This window comes from Neltuma alba, unplaced genomic scaffold (assembly GCF_004799145.2).
Source record: "Neltuma alba isolate B1F8T4 unplaced genomic scaffold, ASM479914v2 tig00010560_pilon, whole genome shotgun sequence".
Taxonomy (NCBI): domain Eukaryota; kingdom Viridiplantae; phylum Streptophyta; class Magnoliopsida; order Fabales; family Fabaceae; genus Neltuma; species Neltuma alba.
Window position 1 is genome coordinate 774,479 of NW_021635427.1, and position 20,989 is coordinate 795,467.

Below are 20,989 nucleotides of genomic sequence, written 5' to 3' on the forward strand. Positions count from 1 at the left end.
ATGAAAAATGAAGTTAAAAGGTTCGTGCAAAATTGCAAGGTTTGTCAACAATATAAATATCAGCCCCAAGCACCTGCTGGCCTTTTACATCCTTTGCAAATTCCAGAAAATATTTGGGAAGACATTTCAATTGATTTCATTACAGGTCTCCCACAGTCGTTTGGCAAAGATGTTATTTTGGTGGTGGTTGACCGTTTTAGCAAATATTCACATTTCCTTGCATTATCTCATCCTTTTACTGCTAAAACTGTTGCTGCACTCTTTTGCAAGGAAATTGTCAAGCTTCATGGCTTCCCTAAATCTATTGTTTCAGATAGGGACCCGGTTTTCTTAAGTGCTTTTTGGCAGGAATTATTTAGACTCAGTGGTACTAAATTATGCATGAGTTCAGCTTATCACCCCCAATCAGATGGTCAAACTGAGGTGGTCAATAGGTGCCTTGAAACATACCTCCGTTGTTTCACCCAAGATCATCCCAAAGCTTGGAGTTCCTATCTTCACTGGGCTGAATTTTCTTACAACACAGGACATCATAGTGCTACTGGCTCTACACCATTCAAAATAGTGTATGGCCGAGATGCTCCTGTTTTATCATCTTATCAAACTGGAAGTACAAAGATTGAAGAGCTTGATGACTTTATGGAGGAGAGAGAGGCTATGCTTACTACTATCAAAGACAACTTGGCTCAAGCTCAAGCTAGGATGAAGGCTCAAGTTGATGGAAAACGTAGAGAGGTGGATTTCAAACCTGGAGATATGGTCTTTATTAAGTTGCAACCATATAAGCAGCGTTCTCTTGCTCAGAGGAAGTTTCAAAAATTATCTCCCAGGTTCTTTGGCCCCTATCCTGTTATAAGAAAGATTGGTTCTGTTGCATATGAATTAAAGTTGCCTCCTACTGCTAAAGTACATCCAGTGTTCCATGTGTCTCTCCTCAAGCTTGCTCATGGTTATGATTCTACCTCTCAATTACCTTCTCTCCCAATTACTGATGATTGGGAAATGGCACTTGAACCAGAAACAATACTAGATACTCGAATTCTTGCACATGCAGATCAGTCTGAAATAGAATTGCTCATTAAGTGGCGGGGCCGACCTAAAAGGAAGAAGCCAGCTGGGAATCTTATGATCAGATTGCAAATCAGTTTCCTACTTTCCACCTTGAGGACAAGGCTGGTCTCTTAGGGGGGGGTAATGTTAGAGTCCAGCGTCCCTTACTTGTTTATTCAAGGAAGGCACGGTTGGATAAAGCTTGAAGTTATGTAAGGGTGGTTATGCAGACTTAAGTTATTTCAAGTTCAGTTATTTTCAGTTTCTTATCTTATTTTCTCTGTCATGAAGTTAGGAGGTAGTTATTTTCAGTTATTGTATTGTCAGACTATTTAAGCTACTCTTATATGCAGTATTATGAATGGAATGAGTATTATTCAGTATATTTTCTTTGTCTCTATCTAGAATTACAGATTCTGGTTCTAGATATCCTTTTCTCCTTCTCAGATTCTTTCTTTTCTTCTAAATTCTACTTCTCAATTTCCCAAGCCCTATCACTCGTTGTGCATTTTGAGCATCGCAGCTTCATTTCAAGTGTTAGAGAAGCTTCATCGAAAGACGGAGGTTTAATTGCTTTAAGAAACAACATTAGCAGAGATATTTCCTCTGAAGTAGTTGTTGGTGATGATATTCGTGCTTTCAAAAGAATAGTTGATCAATATCGAGTTCTCCTGGATGATGTGGATGATGTGAAGCAACTCGATACTCTAATAGGAAAAAGAGAATGGTTCCATGAGGGAAGCCGTATGGTAATCACCTCAAGGGATGCACGTGCTTTGCCTGAGACTCATGTTAATGTCCTCTATGAGGTTAAGGTATTGGATGACTCTTATTCATTTGAACTATTCTGTTACCATGCAATGAGAAGAAATGAACCTGCAGACAAAACTCTTTTGAAGCTGTCGAAGGAAATAGTGTCTCTGACGGGAGGGTTGCCTTTGGCTCTGGAAGTGTTTGGTTCAATGTTGTTTGGGAAGAGAAAGGAAGGGGAATGGGTTGATGTTGTGAAGAAGCTGAAGCTGACTCAACCTGGGAACGTACATAATGTGTTGAGGATCAGTTATGAGGGGTTAAATGAACAAGAGAAATGCATCTTCCTTGACATTGCTTGTCTGTTCGTTCAGATGAGGATGAAGCGAGAAGATGTGATTGATGTACTGAGAGGTTGTAGATTTAATGGAGAGGAAGCAATCAAAGTTCTTTCAAAAAAATGTCTGATCAAAATCAGAGAGAACGAAACAATTTGGATGCATGATCAAATTAGAGACATGGGAAGGCAAATTGTTGAACGTGAAAACCGTGTTGATCCCGGAATGCGTAGTAGATTGTGGGATCGATCTGAAATTCTAAATGTCTTGAGGAATTTGAAAGTAAGTATACTCAAAGTGGTCTTACAGTTTGAAGCTAAATTCTTTTCGTATGATTTGAAGTGCTTCGCCTCTCTATTATCATCGATGTTAGGGCAAGAAACTTAATTGATTTGCCGTATATCATTTAGGATATTATAATCTGATTCTACCAAACTTTAAGAGCATTGTATGTAATTATGTTTTAGACTAAATTGAGACGATGGTTAATATGGATGACTACATTGCTCTGTCAATGAGTTTTTAGAAAAAGAATTTAAAATTAAATGGTGATCACAATCTTTTAAATTTATAAATAATATCTATTTCAAGATTTTTCTTCACAGTCCTTTATATATTTTGGTGAACTAAATATTTACGCAGTTGTGCTGCTGGTCTAATGGGGGCAGGAGAGAGTGACTTAGATATAAAATAAACAAATAAATAAAGATCTCTTGGACATTTCTTTTCCCAGGTCCAAGAGATCTTTTTTATGTATTTGTTTTTCTAATCTGAGTCACCCTCTTGGACCTAGTTTTATAAGGGAGTGATGACAAGATTGTATTATTTAATCATATTGCCATAACCTTAATTGGATATGGTTCGTTAGAATATTGTGATTTACAATGCCGTAACGTCATCGCTTTCCATGCTGTGCATGCATAAGACCAATGGAATTGCTTGGCATTCAATTCAAACATTGTGTTCCAACACGTGCATGACTTTAAAATAGCTGCTTCTTAGTAGATTTGGCGATTTACAGCGTCTTTTTGACCCCTCTCACCCTCTGATTAGAATACCAATTTCTTATATATTTTGTTATATATATTTTTTGCTCTGGAAACTGCAGGGAACAATCAGTATTCATGGGATGGTTCTAGACTTCGAGAAAGGAGCTGCCAAATATAATAAAGGTGATGAAGCAAGTGCTGGGGAAAACCTTCGATGTGGTTCCAGTTTTGCAAATGCCGTGAGATTCCTTAAACAGATGCACAAGAAATATTTTCAACGGGTCGAGAGAGACATGGAGGCTGGAGTGCTTCACACCAAGGCCTTTAAATCAATGGCGAACTTGATGCTGCTTCAGATCAATAATTTGAGATTGGAAGGGAAGTTTAAATCTTTCCCTGCAGAATTGAGGTGGCTACAATGGCAAGGATGTCCTTTAAAATGCTTGCCTTCTGATTTTTGGCCCCGAGAATTGGCTGTCCTTGATCTCAGACACAGCTATATTGAAAATTTGTGGGATCGGAAAGGCTCCAAGGTATACTTCAATCTTCATGCTACAATTAGCATGTTCATCATCTGATTATTATTGCTTTTTTCCCCTGGCGCCTCGCATCATCTGAGTATTACTTCTAAATGTATGAATAACTAAAACACGGACAATAAAGATATGCGACACAATTATTTTATTGAAATTATTCATCAAACAAAAAAGATAACTTTACTGGATATGCCTTAATTTAGCAAAGCTTTTTTTTTTCCTTGCCATTTGTTCAGAAAAAAAACTTTGGTGGAAGTTATGGATAGTCACTATTAGGTTTTTCAGTAAAATTTATATAGATATTTTGACCCCTCAATCAACACTGTACAATTGAATTTTTTAATGCGTGTGTGTGTGTGTCTGTATGCATCCATGCGCGTACGAGTTTGACCACATATACTTTTTTTTATCAGAAAACTTATAAGACTTATTACCCAATAAAAAAAACACTTATAAGACTTAATTAAATTAATTTAAATATTTCTTCTAATTTTTTATTTCATTTTATTTTATTTGCAGATCAGAATATCAATTTTGTTTAAGGTTTATTCTTTTCGAACCTGAGTGAATTCTCTGTGTTGTTTTTGCTTTCATTAAAGCATGACCTGACCCTTGTTAAATGTGACGTGAAAATGAGTGTATCAATAAAAGGCGCTAATATAAATTCTATATATCATAACCACTCATTTTGTTGGCACGCAGGCACCAGAGAATATAATGGTCATGAACCTTTCCGACTGCTACCACCTGGAGGCTCTCCCTGATCTTTCTGGCTGCCGAGGTTTAGAGAAGATTGTTCTAGTGAACTGTATTAAACTAAGTAGGATTAACGAATCAATTGGCAATCTGATCACACTTCGTCATTTGAATCTGACACTTTGCAAAGAACTTACTAGGTTACCCGATGATATATCTGCGTTGGAAAATCTAGAGAGCCTCTGTCTCTCTGGCTGCTTGAAGTTGAAATCGTTACCAATAAACATGGCCAACTTGAAATCACTAAGAAAAACTCCTTGCTGATGGCACGGATATAGAGGAGCTCCCCCAAACTATTCTTCGTCTTGATAAACTTGAAATTCTTATTTTAAATGGTTGCCAAAACTTAAAAAGACTACCTGGCGACATCAGACTTTTGTGTTCTCTGCAAGAGTTGTCTCTCGACAAATCTGGATTAGAAGAACTACCCAATTCCGTTGGGCTTTTGAAAAATCTTGAGAAGCTTGGTTTGAGGCATTGCAAATCTCTCACTGAGATTCCTGATTCTATTGGAGATCTCGTATCACTTCCAAAGCTTCAGCTTTATGGTAGTGCTATTAAAGAGCTTCCTTCTTCGATTGGATCATTGTCTCATCTAAAAGAACTCTCAGTAGGAGATTGTAAGTATCTGAATAAATTGCCTGAGTCCATTAAGTCTCTGGTTTTCATTGTTGAGCTTCAGTTAGATGGGGCGCCGATCACAGATTTGCCAGATGAGATTGGAAATATGACATTGCTTAAAAAGCTTAAAATGAGGAATTCCCAGATGAGATATCTACCCAAATCGATTGGCAACCTCACAGCTCTTACAACCTGGGACCTCTTCAACGGCAACATTGTAGAACTGCCAGAGTCCGTTGGAAGGCTTGAGAACCTAGAGTATTTAAGGTTGGACCAATGCACAATGCTCGGAAAGCTTCCGCATTCTATAGGACATTTGAAGTCCTTGTATGATCTTCGGATGCCGGAAACAGGTCTTACAGAATTACCTGAAAGTTTTGGTATGCTTACCGGCTTACGAACGCTGAAAATGGCCAATAAGTCTGAAAATAACTTGCTTCAAGATTCTTCTGTAATCTCATCTTTTTTCTGCAATATGATGTTCCTGAATTATCTGGACGCTCGTTGTTGGAGAATATCCGGAAAAATTCCTGATGATTTTGAGAACTTGTCATCTTTGGAGACCTTAAATCTAAGCCAAAACATATTTCACAGCCTTCCTTCCAGTTTGGCAGGCCTTTCGATTCTCAAGAAGCTCTCTCTTCAAAACTGCATCGAGCTGGTTTCTCTCCCCGCTCTTCCCTCAAGCTTGATAGAGCTGAATGCTGCAAACTGTTGTACCTTACAAAGCATTCATGACCTTTCAAATTTAACAAATTTGCAGGATCTAAACTTCACCAATTGTGAAAAGTTGGTAGACATTCCTGGCCTTGAACGGTTAGGGTCTTTGAGGAAATTGTTCTTTGGTGGATGCGTTACATGCTCCTACACTATCCGCAAGAGACTTTCCAAGGTTCATTCTCTTCCTCTATTTCCCCATCACATCATCAATGAATAATCAAAAGAATGTGAAAAGTATGGATAAATCAGATTAATGTGTGATTCATCATTTCTTTTTGTAGCACTCATTGACCCATTGAATGACATGACAGGTTACGCTGCGGAATTTAAGGAACTTGAGCATGCCGGCTACAAGATTACCCCCGTGGTTTTCAGGACAAACTCTAAGCTTTTCGAAGCCCAAGAACCGTGAACTAACTGGTGTAATTATAGGTATCATTCTTTCAGTCAACCATGATATCAAAGCAAATATCCTCAGACTTGGAGTGAATGTGTATAGTTCAGTATTGGACTTGCGTGGATTGCCAAGAACAAATGAGGAACACATACACCTTTGCAGGTACCCTGATTATTCTCGACTCATGTCTATGTTGCGAGACGGTGACACAATTTGTGTGACACTGAGAGACCCACCTGTGGACAAGGGGTTAGAGCTGAAAAAATGTGGGATTCTTTGATCTTTGAAGGGGATGATGACTATGGTGGAGATGAAGAATCTGTCGAGCGAAGTTTGCAATCTGTGTCAGAAAAATTGGCCAAATTTTTCAACACTTGCGAAGAAGATGGTTCCAAAGATGATGGAATTAAGAGTGAAGATGATGACAATGAGTGTCAAAATGAATTAGAGACTCAAAGGGGAAGATAGGATATCATCATCTAATTCCAATAAATCCAATTTTCTCTCTTCTGTTTGCTGTTTTTCTTGCTGAGCTGATTGGTAGTAAATTTGTCTTCATATGTGATTTATAGGAGATTGTTGGCTTTCAGAATCTGAAAACCATTTCATATAGGATATAAAATGGCACTATCATATTATCCCAAAATGAAAAGTGCACAATCTAGGATCAAATAGTCTTATTACCAGGACGCTAGTCTATGCTTGTGAACGCGTTTGTCACTGCCTCTTCCTTTTTATGTGATACCTTTGAGAAAGTTTTGATGTTCTTATTTAGACGAGGTTTTGAAAAATCTGAATAGCAGTTAATATTTTTTTTCAGAAAATACTCTTAAAAAGAATTATGTTTACTAATTAAGAGAAGACATGATAAAAAAGTATTTAATAAATTTTTTTAAATATCAGATAATTTTAAAAAGGCTAAAATATATGTTTAGTTATTTATGTTTACATTGAGTTTCAATTTAATTTATTAACTTTGAAAAGAGTATTTTAAGTTTTTTAATCTTATTAGGCTTTGAAAATGATGATTCAACAAACTTAAATAGCGACTTTGCTATTAAATACCAACAATACATTATTTTAATTTTAATTTTTTTAATATAGCTATTTGTATAAAATCTAGAATTTTTAATACTTTAGCATTTTGAATATTTTATTAGATATTTAATTCTTTAAATGCCTATATTTTTAACTATATAGAGTGATTATAGTGAAAAACTTAAAATTTAAAACATGTTTTCTCAGCATTTTCTATTGAATGAGATTAACTTTGTTAAGATTAAGGGGCTAAAATACATTTTATAAATTTAAGATATTAAATTGAGAGTTGAGCTAAATTTAAACAATCAAGGAAAAATTGGGAAGAAGGACCTAAAAAAAATAATATTTATTGAAAATGATGTTAAAAATTATAATTATTTATAAGGATCAAATACAAAAATATAACGTTGAAAAATACCAAATCACCCTTAACAAAATTCCTACATTTTCTCTCATCACCTCCATTGAACAGATTTTTTTTGACAATCTATGAAAATTCTTTATAATTTTTTTTCTCATCTATATTTGCAACAAAATTGATTAAAATCAAATCGAAATCATTTATTATTAATCCAAAATGTCTTATATATTCGAACACACAATAAAATGAACTTATTCATCAACATGAACAGTGCCAGTGGCAGTTAATTTTCATCTGTCTTTCTTTGGTTCTAATTGAAATTCTCTCTTTTTTTTCCAAATATCTCCTTCGTTAATTTTCATTTTATAAATTATTTTACTGTATAAATTGTTGTAAATATATTGAAATGCACATAAAAATATTTTAATGGATTTCAATAAGTACAATTAAAACTTTTATAATTATTTTTCTTAATTTCAATTTTTAAAATAATAAATAAAAAATAATCATAAACATTTAAAAGCTACTTAAACTAAACAAATCATGAAAAATCAAGGGATGTTTAATTGTGTCCTATCTTGGCATTTTGTGCCAATTCCAGTTATTTTGAGACAGGACAAAAGTATGTGATACAAAATGGGATGCAAGGGGCAAGCATCACATCCTAATATATAATCTTTTTTTATTTTATAAATTTATTTTATATATTACTATGATAATAATATTTGTCAATTATTAGTTTGATTGTTATTTTCAAGTTGTTTTATACGGGCTACATGGTTTTTTTTTTTAATGGATGTGTTTTTTTGTTTTTTGTGTTTCAAGTTTAAAAAAAAAAGGAAACGGAGTTTTATGGCCAGCATGATTCACGAAAACTACTGGTATGTATTATATCTGATGTTAAATGCATAAGCTAAATAACTGATTTAAAATGATAAAAGTATAAATCAAAGCCTTTATAAAAATAGACGGCTGTGTTTTTCTTTTTTAATCATTTTTCCTACCAAATTTGCAAAAATTAAGTTAATTACTTATAAAACAATTGTGTTATTTTTCTTGAAGAACTCAAATTAAGAAAAAAAAATTATAAGTTTAGAGAATAAAGTAAATTAATATTCCAAAGCTATCTACTAATTCTCCCATTTAAGACAAGAGGGTTTATATTCAAAAAATCAATAAATATTTCATCACAAACAGGGTATGCTTCCACACAGACATAAAAAGCCCTTTTTTCGGCTCAGTAGTCAGAATAAAGGACGGTTTGGCGGTGTTATATCCCATACACGATGGTTTACAGATGCTAAAGGTTAACTATCTTTTTCTATATATCATAGCTGAAGAAAAATTCTATTAGCAGCCAGCTCAAGAAGAGAACGAACGCACTAATAAAATAGAAGATATTAGAGATGCCAAGGATAGACGATGACGAGATTGTTTCTTCCCTTTCTTGAGTCTCCAATTGCGTTTGGCGCTCATCATCATTATCTTCACTCTCAATTCCATTTTCGGAGCTACCTCCTTCTTCGTAACTGTCGAAAAACTTGGCCAATCTTTCTGACACGGATTGTAAGTTTCCGTCCACAGATTCTTCAGCTCCGCCGTAATCGTCATCCCCTTCAAAGATCAAATGAAACCCACATTTTTTCAACTCTAACCCCTTATCCACAGGTGGGTTTAATCGAGTCACACATAATGTGTCACCATCTCGCATGAAAGAGAAGAGATGATGGTAATCCGGGTACCGGCAAAGGTATATGTGTTCCTCATTGGATTTTGGCAACCCACGCAAGTCCAAACCTGAAGTACATGTATTTTTGCCGAGTTTGAAGACATCTACCTTGATATCAACCACTCCAGGAAGAACATTTCGCCGTTCACTAGGAACATCATGGTTGATTGAAAGAATGATACCTATGATTACACCTGTTAATTTACGGTACTTGGGCTTTGACAAGCTTACAGTTTGTCCTGAAAACCACTTGGGTAATCTTGTTCCTGGCAAGCTCAAGTTCAATAAATTCCTCAGTGTAACCTGTCATGCAAGGGAGTCAGTTGACTACTACGGGAAAACAAAAAATTGATAAAATAGACATTGGTCTGGTTTATCCCAAAAATAAACAAGAATGTATCCATGCTTTCAATCTTCGTTTACTTATTCATTGATGATGGGAGAGAGAAAGAGAGGGAAAGAAGAAACCTTAGAAAGCCTTCTGCGGACTGCGGAGGAGCACTTAAGGCATCCACCCAAGTACAACCACCTCAGAGACTCTAAGCGTTCAAGGCCAGGAATATCCACTAACTGTACACAATTTGTGAGGTTCAGATCCTTCAGACTTTTTAAATTTGAGAGATCATGAATGCTTTGTAAGGCACAACAGTTTGCAGCATTCAGCTTCGTCAAGCTTGAGGGAAGAGCAGGGAGAGACACCAGTTCAATGCAGTTTTGAATACGAAGTTCCTTGAGAAAGGAAAGGCCCGCCATACTGGAAGGAAGGCTGTAGAATTTGTTTTGGCTCAGATTCAAAGTCTCTAAAGAGGACAAGTTCTCAAAATTATCAGGAATTTTCCCAGATATTCTCCAACCACGGGCATCCAGATCACACAGAAATATCATATTGCACAAAAAAGATGAGATTACAAAAGAATCTTCAAGCATGTTATTTTCGGACTTCTTGGCCATTTTCAACGTCCTTAAACTGGTAAGCATGCCAAAGCTTTGAGGTAATTCTGTCAGACCCGTTTCCTCCATCCGAAGATGATACAAGGACTTCAAATGTCCTATAGAATGTGGAAGCCTTCTGAGCATTGTACATTGGTCCAACCTTAAATGGACTAGATTCTCGAGCCTTCCGATGGAGTCAGGCAGTTCTACAATGTTACCTTTGAAAATGTTCCAGGTTGTGAGAGCTGTGAGGTTGCCAATCGATTTAGGTAGATATTTCATCTGACAATTCCTCATTTCAAGCTTTTTAAGTAATGTCATATTTCCAATCTCATCTGGTAAATCTGTGATTGCTGCCCCGTCTAGCTGAAGCTCAACAATTGAAACCAAAGACTTAACTGACTCGGGCAATTTATTCAGAAACTCACAATTTCCTACTGAGAGTTCTTTTAGATAAGACAACGATCCAATTGAAGAAGGAATCTCTCCGATAGCACTACCAGAAAGCCGAAGCTCTGAAAGTGATATGAGATTTCCAATAGAATCAGGAATCCCAGTGAGAGATTTGCAATGCATCAAACCAAGCCTTTCAAGGTTTTTCAAACGCCCGATAGAGTTGGGTAGTTCTTCTAATCCAGATTGGTCGAGAGACAGCTCTTGCAGAGAACCCAGGAGTCCTATGTTGTCGGGTAGCCTTTTTAAGTGATGGCAACCAGTTAAAATAAGAGTTTCAAGCTTCTCAAGGTGAAAAATAGTCTCAGGCAGCTTCACTAAGGCCGTGCGATCAGCAAGAAGTTTTCTCAGTGATTTCAAGTTGGCCATATTTTCTTCTGGTAACGATTTCAACTTCCAGCAGTCAGAGAGACAGAGGCTCTCCAGATTTTTCAGCCCAGATATATCATTGGGTAACTCAATAAGTTCTCTACAATGAGTCAGATTCAAATGACGAAGTGTAGTCAAACTGCCAACTGATTTGTGAATCCTACTCAGGTTGAAGCAGTTCTCAAGAACAATCTTCTCTAAACGTTGACACCCAGAGAGATCAGGAAGAGTTTCTAGTTGGTAGCAGCGGGACATGTTCATGACCATTATGCTCTCTGGCACCTGCATGCCAACGTAATATGTTATTATGACATTAGAGAATTGATATTAGCATCTTTGTAGTGGCTCACTATTTGCACGTCAGATTTAACCCGTGTCAGGCGGTAATATAAAAGGGAAAGAAAATAATTAAGTCTGATTCGTAAAAGATAAAGCTTAAAGGTGACTCCAAAGTAAAAGGAAACTAGAAATTAGAAGAAAAATTTAGAGAGAAGTTCCTCAAATATTTTCTATCATGTTTTCTCGCAAAACATAATTAAAAAATTTGTTTTGGCACAAAAAAAAAAAACAATTGCGAGAATATCTAAAAGTCACACTTAAGTGTGTTCTCTATACTAGGAAGTGTGTTCTCTATACTAGGAGGCGCACCTTCTAACTTTGTATATTTTTTGTTGCACCTGAAGGTTTTTCTTTCAAACCATCTAATATTCGGAGGAACGTTGAAACCTGACTAATCTAGATTTGAGTCAAAGGTCACGTGGTAATCGGAGGTAGCTTTTCTAAAGGCATTCATACAAACTCGAACTCCAAATCTCATCCTCTAAAAATAAATATCTATAAATTGTGCATGAATAATTTGAATGCAAGGATTTGTAACCTTCTCATTTGATAATTCTTTTTAAGTTGGAATTTTTTTTAATGTGACCCACTAAGATGTCTGTAGCAATATCATGATATAACTAAAAATAAGATAATGAACATGGAAATTGAAGAATGAAGAATACCTTGGAGCCTTTCCGATCCCACAAGTTCTGAACATTGCTGTGAGTAAGGTCAAGGACAGCCAGTTCCCTGGGCCAAAAATCAGAAGGCATGAATCTTAAAGGGCATCCTTGCCATTGTAGCCACTTCAGTTCTGCAGGGAAAGATTTGAATTTCCCTTCCAATCGCAAATTATTGATCTGAAGCAGCGCCAAGTTCACCATGGGTTCAAAGGACTTAGTGTGAATCACTAGAGCCTCTTTGTCTTTCTCAACTCGTTGAAAATATTTCTTGTGCATCTGTTTAAAGAATGCCAGGGCATTTGTGTTCCCAGAAATTAGTTCATCACCTTTATGATCTTTAGCAGATCTTTTCTCGAAGTCTAGGACCATCCCTCGAGTACTACGAGTTCCCTACGGTTTCCAGAACAAACAAATATTTAATAACATATATAAGAAATAGGCACTATTATTAGTGGGGTGGAGAAGATGCCATAAATCGCTAATCGCTAATATATAAAAAATCACTATAGTCTGTGTCAAATATATGCCAGACATTATATAATATTTTAATGTCAAGTATGTCCGTTATTGTCCGATGCATGCCTGCATGCAAAGTGACGACGTATTATGGCATTGTAATATTCTAATGAACCAAATCTAACTAAGGTAGTTGCTCTGATTAAATAATCTGTCACGGCTGCCTTATAAAATTCAATCTTCTCTTTTGTTTTAGTCACTTTTCCAGCCCGCACAAGACAAGTAGCACGAGGACATACATAACATACTTTTACCTTACCAAGAACTTTTATAAATTCAATTTTTTTTTTAAAATATAGTTATCACCACTGAATTTTAAATCCCTTTTGGAAAAGCTCATTGACAGATTAATATAGTTACCTATATCAACATCAATTTAATTTAAGGCATAACTCTAACGCAGCTGTTAAAATTTGTTAAAATCAAATAATTACATCATAATAATATCTTTAAAAAACTATTTAATCCATGGAAAATAATTAATTTTTTGGCCTTAACAAGGATGATAATGGAGTTCTCCGAAGCATCTCAGATCACACAGACACACAAAAAGAATTTATATTCAAACTGAAAAGCCTTTATCAGGATCCTTACCTTCAAATTCCTCAAGACATTTAGAATTTCAGATCGATCCCACAATCTACTACGCATACCAGGATCATCAAGGTTTTCATCCACAACAATTTGCCTCCCCATGTCTCTAATTTCATCATGCATCCAAATGGTTTCGTCCCTCTGATTTTGATCAGACATTTCTCTGTGAGAACTGCGATTGCTATCTCTCCCTTAAATCCACAGCCTCTCAATACGTCGATCACATCTTCTCGCTTCATGCTCATTTGGACAAACAAGCAAGCAATATCAAGGAAGATGCATTTCTCTTGTTTATCTAACCCCTCATAACTAATCATCAACACTTCTTGGAGATTCCCAGGTCGAATCAGCTTCAGCTTCTCCACAGCATCATCCCATTCCTTTTCCCTTTTCTTACCAAACAACATTGAACCAAACACTTCCAGAGCTAAAGGCAATCTTGCTGTTAGAGACACTATGTCCTTCGAAAATTTCAAGAAAGTTTCGCCTGCAGGTTTCTTTCTTCGCATTGCATGGTAACAGAATAGTTCTAGCGACTCAGAGTCATCCAATATCTGAACTTCGTACAAGACATTAACATGAGTCTCAGGCAAAGCTCGCGTATCCCTTGATGTGACTAATATACGGCTTCCCTCATGGAACCATTCTCTTTTGCCAATTAGAGTATCGAGCTGCTTCACATCATCCACATCATCCAGGATTATCAGAGCACGGTTTTCACTAACTGCTCTTCTGAAAGCAGAAATATCGTTACCAACCACTGCTTGAGAGGAAATGTCACTTATAATTCTGTTTCTTAGAGAAATTAAACCCTCATCTTTGGATGAAACTTCTCTGACACTTGAAATGAAGCTGCGATGCTCAAAATCCACAACGATTCTGTTAAAAAACGCCTTCGCTAGGGTAGTCTTACCAATCCCACCCATCCCATACAACCCCAATACCCTCATGCCGTTGGATCTCATGTCTAACAATTCCAACAATTGTTCAATGCGAGCATCGAGTCCAACGGTAAACTCAGCCACACCAACTGGAGCATTACTCAGTTCCCTCAGAATCCTTGTCACTAAAAGTCCAATCAGGTCATCTCTCTTTTCTCTTTCACTATACCAGGAAATATCGCAAATTAATTAGCGAAACAGAACGTGGAGAATAGTAGATATTTGTAAATGGATGTAACTACTATTTACAACTACACACTAGTCTCAACACAGAGGAGTACTCAGTAATAGAAATGACCTGGGATGCCAGAAAGGGAAACCAGCAATTCCACCTACTTTCTTCAAAGCTTCCCTCCATCCGATTACCTCTTCTTTGCTCCTCTTGGCTTCGTGTTTCTTGAAGTATTTTCTGAATGGACCCTCTTGTTTCCGAACATGACTCGGGTCGACGTTGAAAAACACCGGCAGAATCAGTCTCCCGCAGTTCCAAATCTTTGCGAGCTCCTCCAGACACCAATGAGAAGAAGCATATCTCGGGGAGAAGATGATAATCGAAGCGGCCGAGTCATCTATGGCATCAAGCAGACTCGGGGCTATCTTGTCACCGCGATCGAGTCCATCGTCGTCAAGGAAAACCCGAACGCCGCGAGATTCGAGGGCGTTGTAAAGGTGAGTAGTGAAGCAACGACGAGTATCGGCACCTCTGAAGCTCAGGAAGACGTCCCAGCGGAGCCTGAAGGCTCCTGGGGTCGACGAAATGAGATGGCCGTCCGGTGACATTTTTGTGCGACAAGTCTAAATTGCTTTCTGGAGAAAGAAGGAGGGTAATTACAGAACTGTAAGAACTATAATTTCTCGACAAGAATACTAATCGATACTTTCTTGCACTCATATTGTAGAAATTTCCACGCAGAATCGGATTCTAACTGTGGATGAGGTTTGATGAAAGAGAAGGAGATTTCAGATTCTCGGCACGGCAGGAAAGGAATTGATTCTAACACGACGCTTCGTGTTCACTCACGGCCATACGTATGAGAAAGGAAAATCTGAACGAGCTGTCGGTCAAGGACTCGGGCCTAATGAGTGATGAACATGTTAACTGAAAGCAGACAGTCTTGTCAACTAGTCAATCACGTAGTTTTGGCGCATCAATTTTATTTTATTTTATTTTCTTTCTTTTTTTATCAAATTTAATGCGACTTCGTTTTTGAGTTAAAAAACAAGGGGGATATGTTTATGTTTTTGTAACCACTCCATGATATAAAAAATTGGTTAGAAAAAGATTGAGGTTCAAAATATAAAACGTTATCAGGATAATTAATATGATTTTTTTAACTTTTGTCCCTATTAAATATAAGAGAAAAATGAGAAATAATAAAAGTGTAATCCTAAAGGCAATTTTACCATTTTTAGAGGTGAAATAGGAAAGTTTTATCATTTTAGTACACATTTAATGATTAAACTTCCATTTCTTAGTATGTGAGAAAAGTTAACCAACATCTTACTAGAGAAAGTACCACTCTAATCCTAATTATAATTTATAATTCATTTATAAGAAAATTTTTTTGTCATAAATATAAATCACTTATAGAGTATTTAATAAATTTTTTTCAATTTAAGTGTATGTAATTCTCGTTGTGAAAAGAAAAAGAGAAGAGAAAGTTGAAAATGATTTGTAAATGTATAAATTTCAAAAATTTTATTAATTTAATATATTCTTTAATATGTGAAAATAAGTTACGAATGACTTATAATCAAGGTACTGAAAACCGGACCGGCAATTAAACCAGTCAAGGCAATGGGTCAAGGGTCAGTAGGTCAGACCGGAATCAAACCGAGGGTCAAACCGGTGAGAAATTAAAAAATAAAAAATAATTTAAATGTTCACTAAGAATTAGATATCAATTTAATATCTTGAATTACTAGTAAAATAATTACATTCTTACAATTTCTTATAATATCATACTACTAAAATCACTAAATATTCATCCCAACAAAATATCAAAATGGATATATGATAATAAAATATTTCTCCTTATAATTACTCAATCACTAAGTCCTAATTATCAACAGTTTAAAAAAAAATCATCAAAATATTTTTTTTTTAAAAGGGAGACCGGGTTGATCCACCAAACTGGGTGGGTCACCCCCGGTTCAGTCCGAGTCACCCCGGTTCAAGCCGGGTCACACCGAGTCACACAATAACCCGATTCACAGCTTAACCGAACCGGTTTCCTGGCCGGTTTCCGGTCTGAACCGGCCGGTCCGGTCCGATTTTCAATACAATGCTTATAATAAGGATCAAAGTAATACATTTTATTGTTTTTTATTAAAAAAAACTACACTTTATCATATTACGTGTGATAATTATCTCCCTCTATCTTGGCATTGTCTTCCCAAGCTCTAAGTCAGTGTACATGTTACTACTAACGCGTACGCACACCAACATCCTATGATCATGCTATCTCTACTTTTTAATATAAAAGCTAATTGGATATTGAATTTGACTCTGATTATAAGACTTTAATTCACTCTATCTCTCCAATTTATAATATTTTTTGTTAAAATATCTATATTAATTGTAAGGGTATCTGCCAAGACATAGTTTTAATGTATATGATTCAAGAGGGTAGTTGAGAAAAATTAATATACATTTGTTACAATTAACTAATTAACTAATTTCTTTAATATCTTCAAATGAGTTATCTAGCTCTTATAATAAGAATCGTTCTGAAATTTTGCTCTTCTACCTTATTGTCATTCTTAGAGATATTTAGTGCATGTATGGTTCACTTGAGATAGTTTGCAAGTAGCCTTTAGTGCTTAATTTGCATATGGTCGCTTTCACCAAGAAGTAACAAATGAGTCATTCCCTGCTCTCTCTTGCGATCTTCCCCGAGTTACATGTTCATGGACGCCGTTCTGCAAAGGAAGCAAATCTGTTAGAGAGAAGTAAAAAGAAAGGTAAGGATGGAGATGAGGAGGGATCAAAAGCGATGGAAGTAAAGAAGCAGCGATCATTTAGTGACACTCTGAAAGGCATTCATAAAGGAAGCGAGGAGGCATTCGAGGTTTGTAATGAGCAATTTGCGAAGCTGAAGGAAGGGATCACGATAATTGAGCACAAATGAGGTAACAAGAATATTCATGAGTTTGTACTATCGCCAAATGTAGTGAATCATATTTGTAAGCCGTTTTCTAGAAGCTCGATTGTTAAATTGCTGGGTTGGAAACTTGGCGTGGCTAAAATGGAAGAGAGACTACAGAGAATGTGGGCAAAAGAGGGGGTTGTATCGGTGGTGGATTTGAGGAATGAGTTCTTTGTAGTCACGTTTTCAAATCAAGCTAATTATGGTCTGGCTTTGACGAGGTTCCCTAGATGATTCAGGACCATTATTTGACAATTAGAGAATGGAAGAGGAATTTTGATCCTATGTCAAAACCTATTAAGGAGGCTATTATTTGGGTAAGATTAACAGATTTCCCTCTTGAGGCTTATGACGAGATTATACTTTCTGCGATTGGTGATCCGATTGGTCATACTACTAAAGTTGATATATCCACTTTATTACTGGCTAGAGGGAGCTTTGCTAGAATGGGAGTGCAGGTGAATCTAAAGGAGCCTCTCTTGACGAAAATAATATATGAACAAAAAAAGTATGCTGTTGAATATGAAGGGTTACGTCTTTTCTGCTTTAATTGTGGGAGATATGGGCATACTGTGAGGGAATGCATAGAGAAGGATAAGAAGGATGCAGGTATGGGAGGTGAAGTGAGAATGGAGCAAGAAAAAGGGAAGAGGGAGGAGAAGAAGACTAAGATTTATGGAGAATGGATGACTTTGAAAAAAAAAAAGAGCAAGAAGGGAAAGTGTAGGAGGATCTTTCTCACAATCTCTGTCTCCAGGCTCTCGATTTGCAGCATTGGTAGTTGAAGAGGGAAGTCCAGAAGTGGAGGTTAGGCAGCAAGGTGAGATTAATTTTATATACCAAAGCTCTTTGCAAGGAGATAAAGGGGGAGTTAGGAGGAAGGCTAGATTAATGGAAGCTAGCAAGGGGTTACGAAGGGAGGTAGTTAGAATAGAGAAAGAAAATAAAGGGGAAGGTTGAGGGGATTATAAAATGGTGACTTCGAAGTGAGAAAAATTATTTTGAGGAGACCAGAAGGTGCCGTTAAGAGGCGAACTGAGGAGTAGGAATCTAATATGCAGAAAGGTGGTAATCCTAATGTGGAAGTAAGGCAGCATCTTAAAGAGCTGGACCCTAATACCCTTCTATCAAGATGACAAAGTAGTGTGGGTGCGGATATATGTATGGCTTTGGATTGATTGGAGTTTGTTTGCTTCCTTCCTTCCTTTTTAATCATGAATCAAAACTAGTTTGGAATTGTAGAAAGGCTGGTGGTGAGAGTTTAGAGAGGAGTTTGAGACTTCTTGTGCATGAGAAGAAGTTGCATGCTGTGGAGTTATTAGAAACTCGCATTCAGAAGCCTAAGATGGAGGCAATGCTAAGACGATTGGGCCTTAGGGATTTTCGTATAATTCCTGGAGTGGGATTTTCAGGCGGAATTTGTGTTGCTTGAAAGGGTTTCTTGATATTTATTGTCATTTTTTTTTTCATTTCTTTGTAATATTTGGAATAGACTTTAACGGTTAGAAGCTATATATAAGGCATTTGTACCCATATAAGTGCATAGAAATATTTCTTGTTTTCTCTCTCAATTCTTGCCCTTCTATTCTCTTTTGACTTTCTAAATTTTTCAATTTTATAACACATTATCAATACGAGTTTGTTCTGAAAATTTGAGGTATAAGCTCCTTACACAAATATTGTTAGCTTTCTCTTATCTTATTATCATATGCACATTCTGTTTATACAGCTTCTATATATATACTGTTTATACTGATGATATATGTAATTTATATTGTTTATACTGTTCATGGTAATTATACGGTATACATTGTTTATATATTTCTTCTTTGTTTATATTGTTTATTTCTCCTTTGTTTCTTCTGTTTATATATTTCTCCTTTGTTTATACGATATTATATATTGTTTTTTTTGTTTACATGTGATTATATGAGGTGATCTATGTAATAATGGGTTTATTTATTGTTTATATTTGATTATGAGTTTGTACTTATTTGATTTATTTCATTATAGAATTATTTTTTAAAAAAAATTTGCTGTGTATCGATTTATATATAACACACATGTGTATTTACTTATAGTGTGCGGTAATATATATATATATATATATATATATATTTGTTGCTACAATTCTCCCCTCATATATATATTTATATACATTGTCTCTATATCTTTTATTTATATTTATTATTGAAATTGTCTCTTTATATTTATTTAAATTGTTCTTTATATCTTTGATTTATATTGTCATTTCTATATATTTTATTCATGATGAATGATTGGAGATTAATATTTATCATATTGGGCTCTAATAATTTACCATATGTCCTTGTTTTATTTTGTGCTCAGATTTCCTAGCCCATCATTTAAAGGTTCTAGTTTTATTTTTTTTTATATTTGTGATAATCAATTTGAGATCTAATTATGTCTTAAATTCATGTTATTGAATGGTCAGTGGTCATACTAATTTTTATTTTATAATTAAATGGTCAGAAGCCATATCACTTTTGTGATTATTCTTTTGTAAACAAAAAACTAGGGGTTCCTATAAATGGTATGACAAGAAAAATCTTTGACACTTTGATGGTCTAATGATGATAACATCAAAGCCCTAAAAGCTACATGGTGACTAATACTAAAGCCCAAAAGGCCAGTGGTTCAAACATCAAATGGCACAAAAGATCTTCATTTGAAAGATTTTTGCCATAGTTCTAAAGACTAATATTTGGAGAAATTAATTATGTACTATTGAAAGCAAAGAACACATATATAAGAGTAATAAAGAACATGACCACATTATATAAGTGGAGTTAAAAACTGGAGGGTAATAATCTTTGGTCATGTTATTGAATCATCATTAAGGAAATAGTGATACCTCTATAGTCAAAAACAATTATGAGCAAATGTTATAATATGACTACAAGCTATATGGACAAATATATGTACCAATTTATTGAAAGTAAATGTTAAAATTGGTTATGAAACTAAAATATCAAATATAGTTATGATGCCCAAAGCAATTGACTTGTGAAAAAATATGCCAAGGTAATTAAATTTGAAAGATACAACTATAAGCTTAGAAGACTATATCCAAAGGGCTATAGTATTTAATTTTTATTACTCTTTAAATTTGTTGTCATTTTGTGAGGGACAAATTGCTATTAGTATTTGATATCATGATATTGATAAATATTAAACCAAATATAGCAAATTTGAAAAAATTCATTGGTATATTATATCAATTTATTTGTCAAATTAAATATATGAAAAGTAAACTTATCATTTGTATGAATTTCATGCATTTATCACACACATGTTTGTTGCAAATTTGTTATATGTGATACTTGGGAAAGATAATAAAAATATATATACGCGTATCACATTTGAATAGGAAAAATGATAAAAAGAAGTTAAAAATTGTGGTATTTCAATTTAGGTACCTAAAAGGTCAAATACTCAGGGAAGGAAATTTTGTCTGATCTGATATTTTATAAATATAGTCAATAACTAAAATATCCTTGTATAAGATTTAAAAAAAAAAACTATCAAACTTGTCATTGTAGTACATTTCTTATCATTAGTTCTCTAACACTTTTCATTACTAGTTCATAATTTATTGATAAATAACTAGTCATTTTCGGTATATTTCTTGTCATTTGTTGTTTAACACTTATCATTACCAGTTCACAATTTGTTAATAAATTTTTTGATACAAAGGTATTTTTGTCATTTAAATAAATTT

At 35.2% G+C, this 20,989-nt stretch overlaps 1 protein-coding gene across 1 annotated transcript; it reads right to left on the reverse strand.

Annotated features, from left to right (window-relative positions):
- Positions 1-8,880: 8,880 nt before the first annotated feature.
- LOC114757080 (disease resistance protein TAO1-like) lies at positions 8,881-15,104 on the reverse strand. Its single transcript, XM_028946073.1, is given in 6 exon segments — positions 8,881-9,591; positions 9,757-11,325; positions 12,048-12,437; positions 13,158-13,297; positions 13,300-14,261; positions 14,397-15,104. Coding segments are annotated over 6 exon segments (4,254 nt in total). The 5' UTR covers positions 14,879-15,104.
- Positions 15,105-20,989: the final 5,885 nt, after the last annotated feature.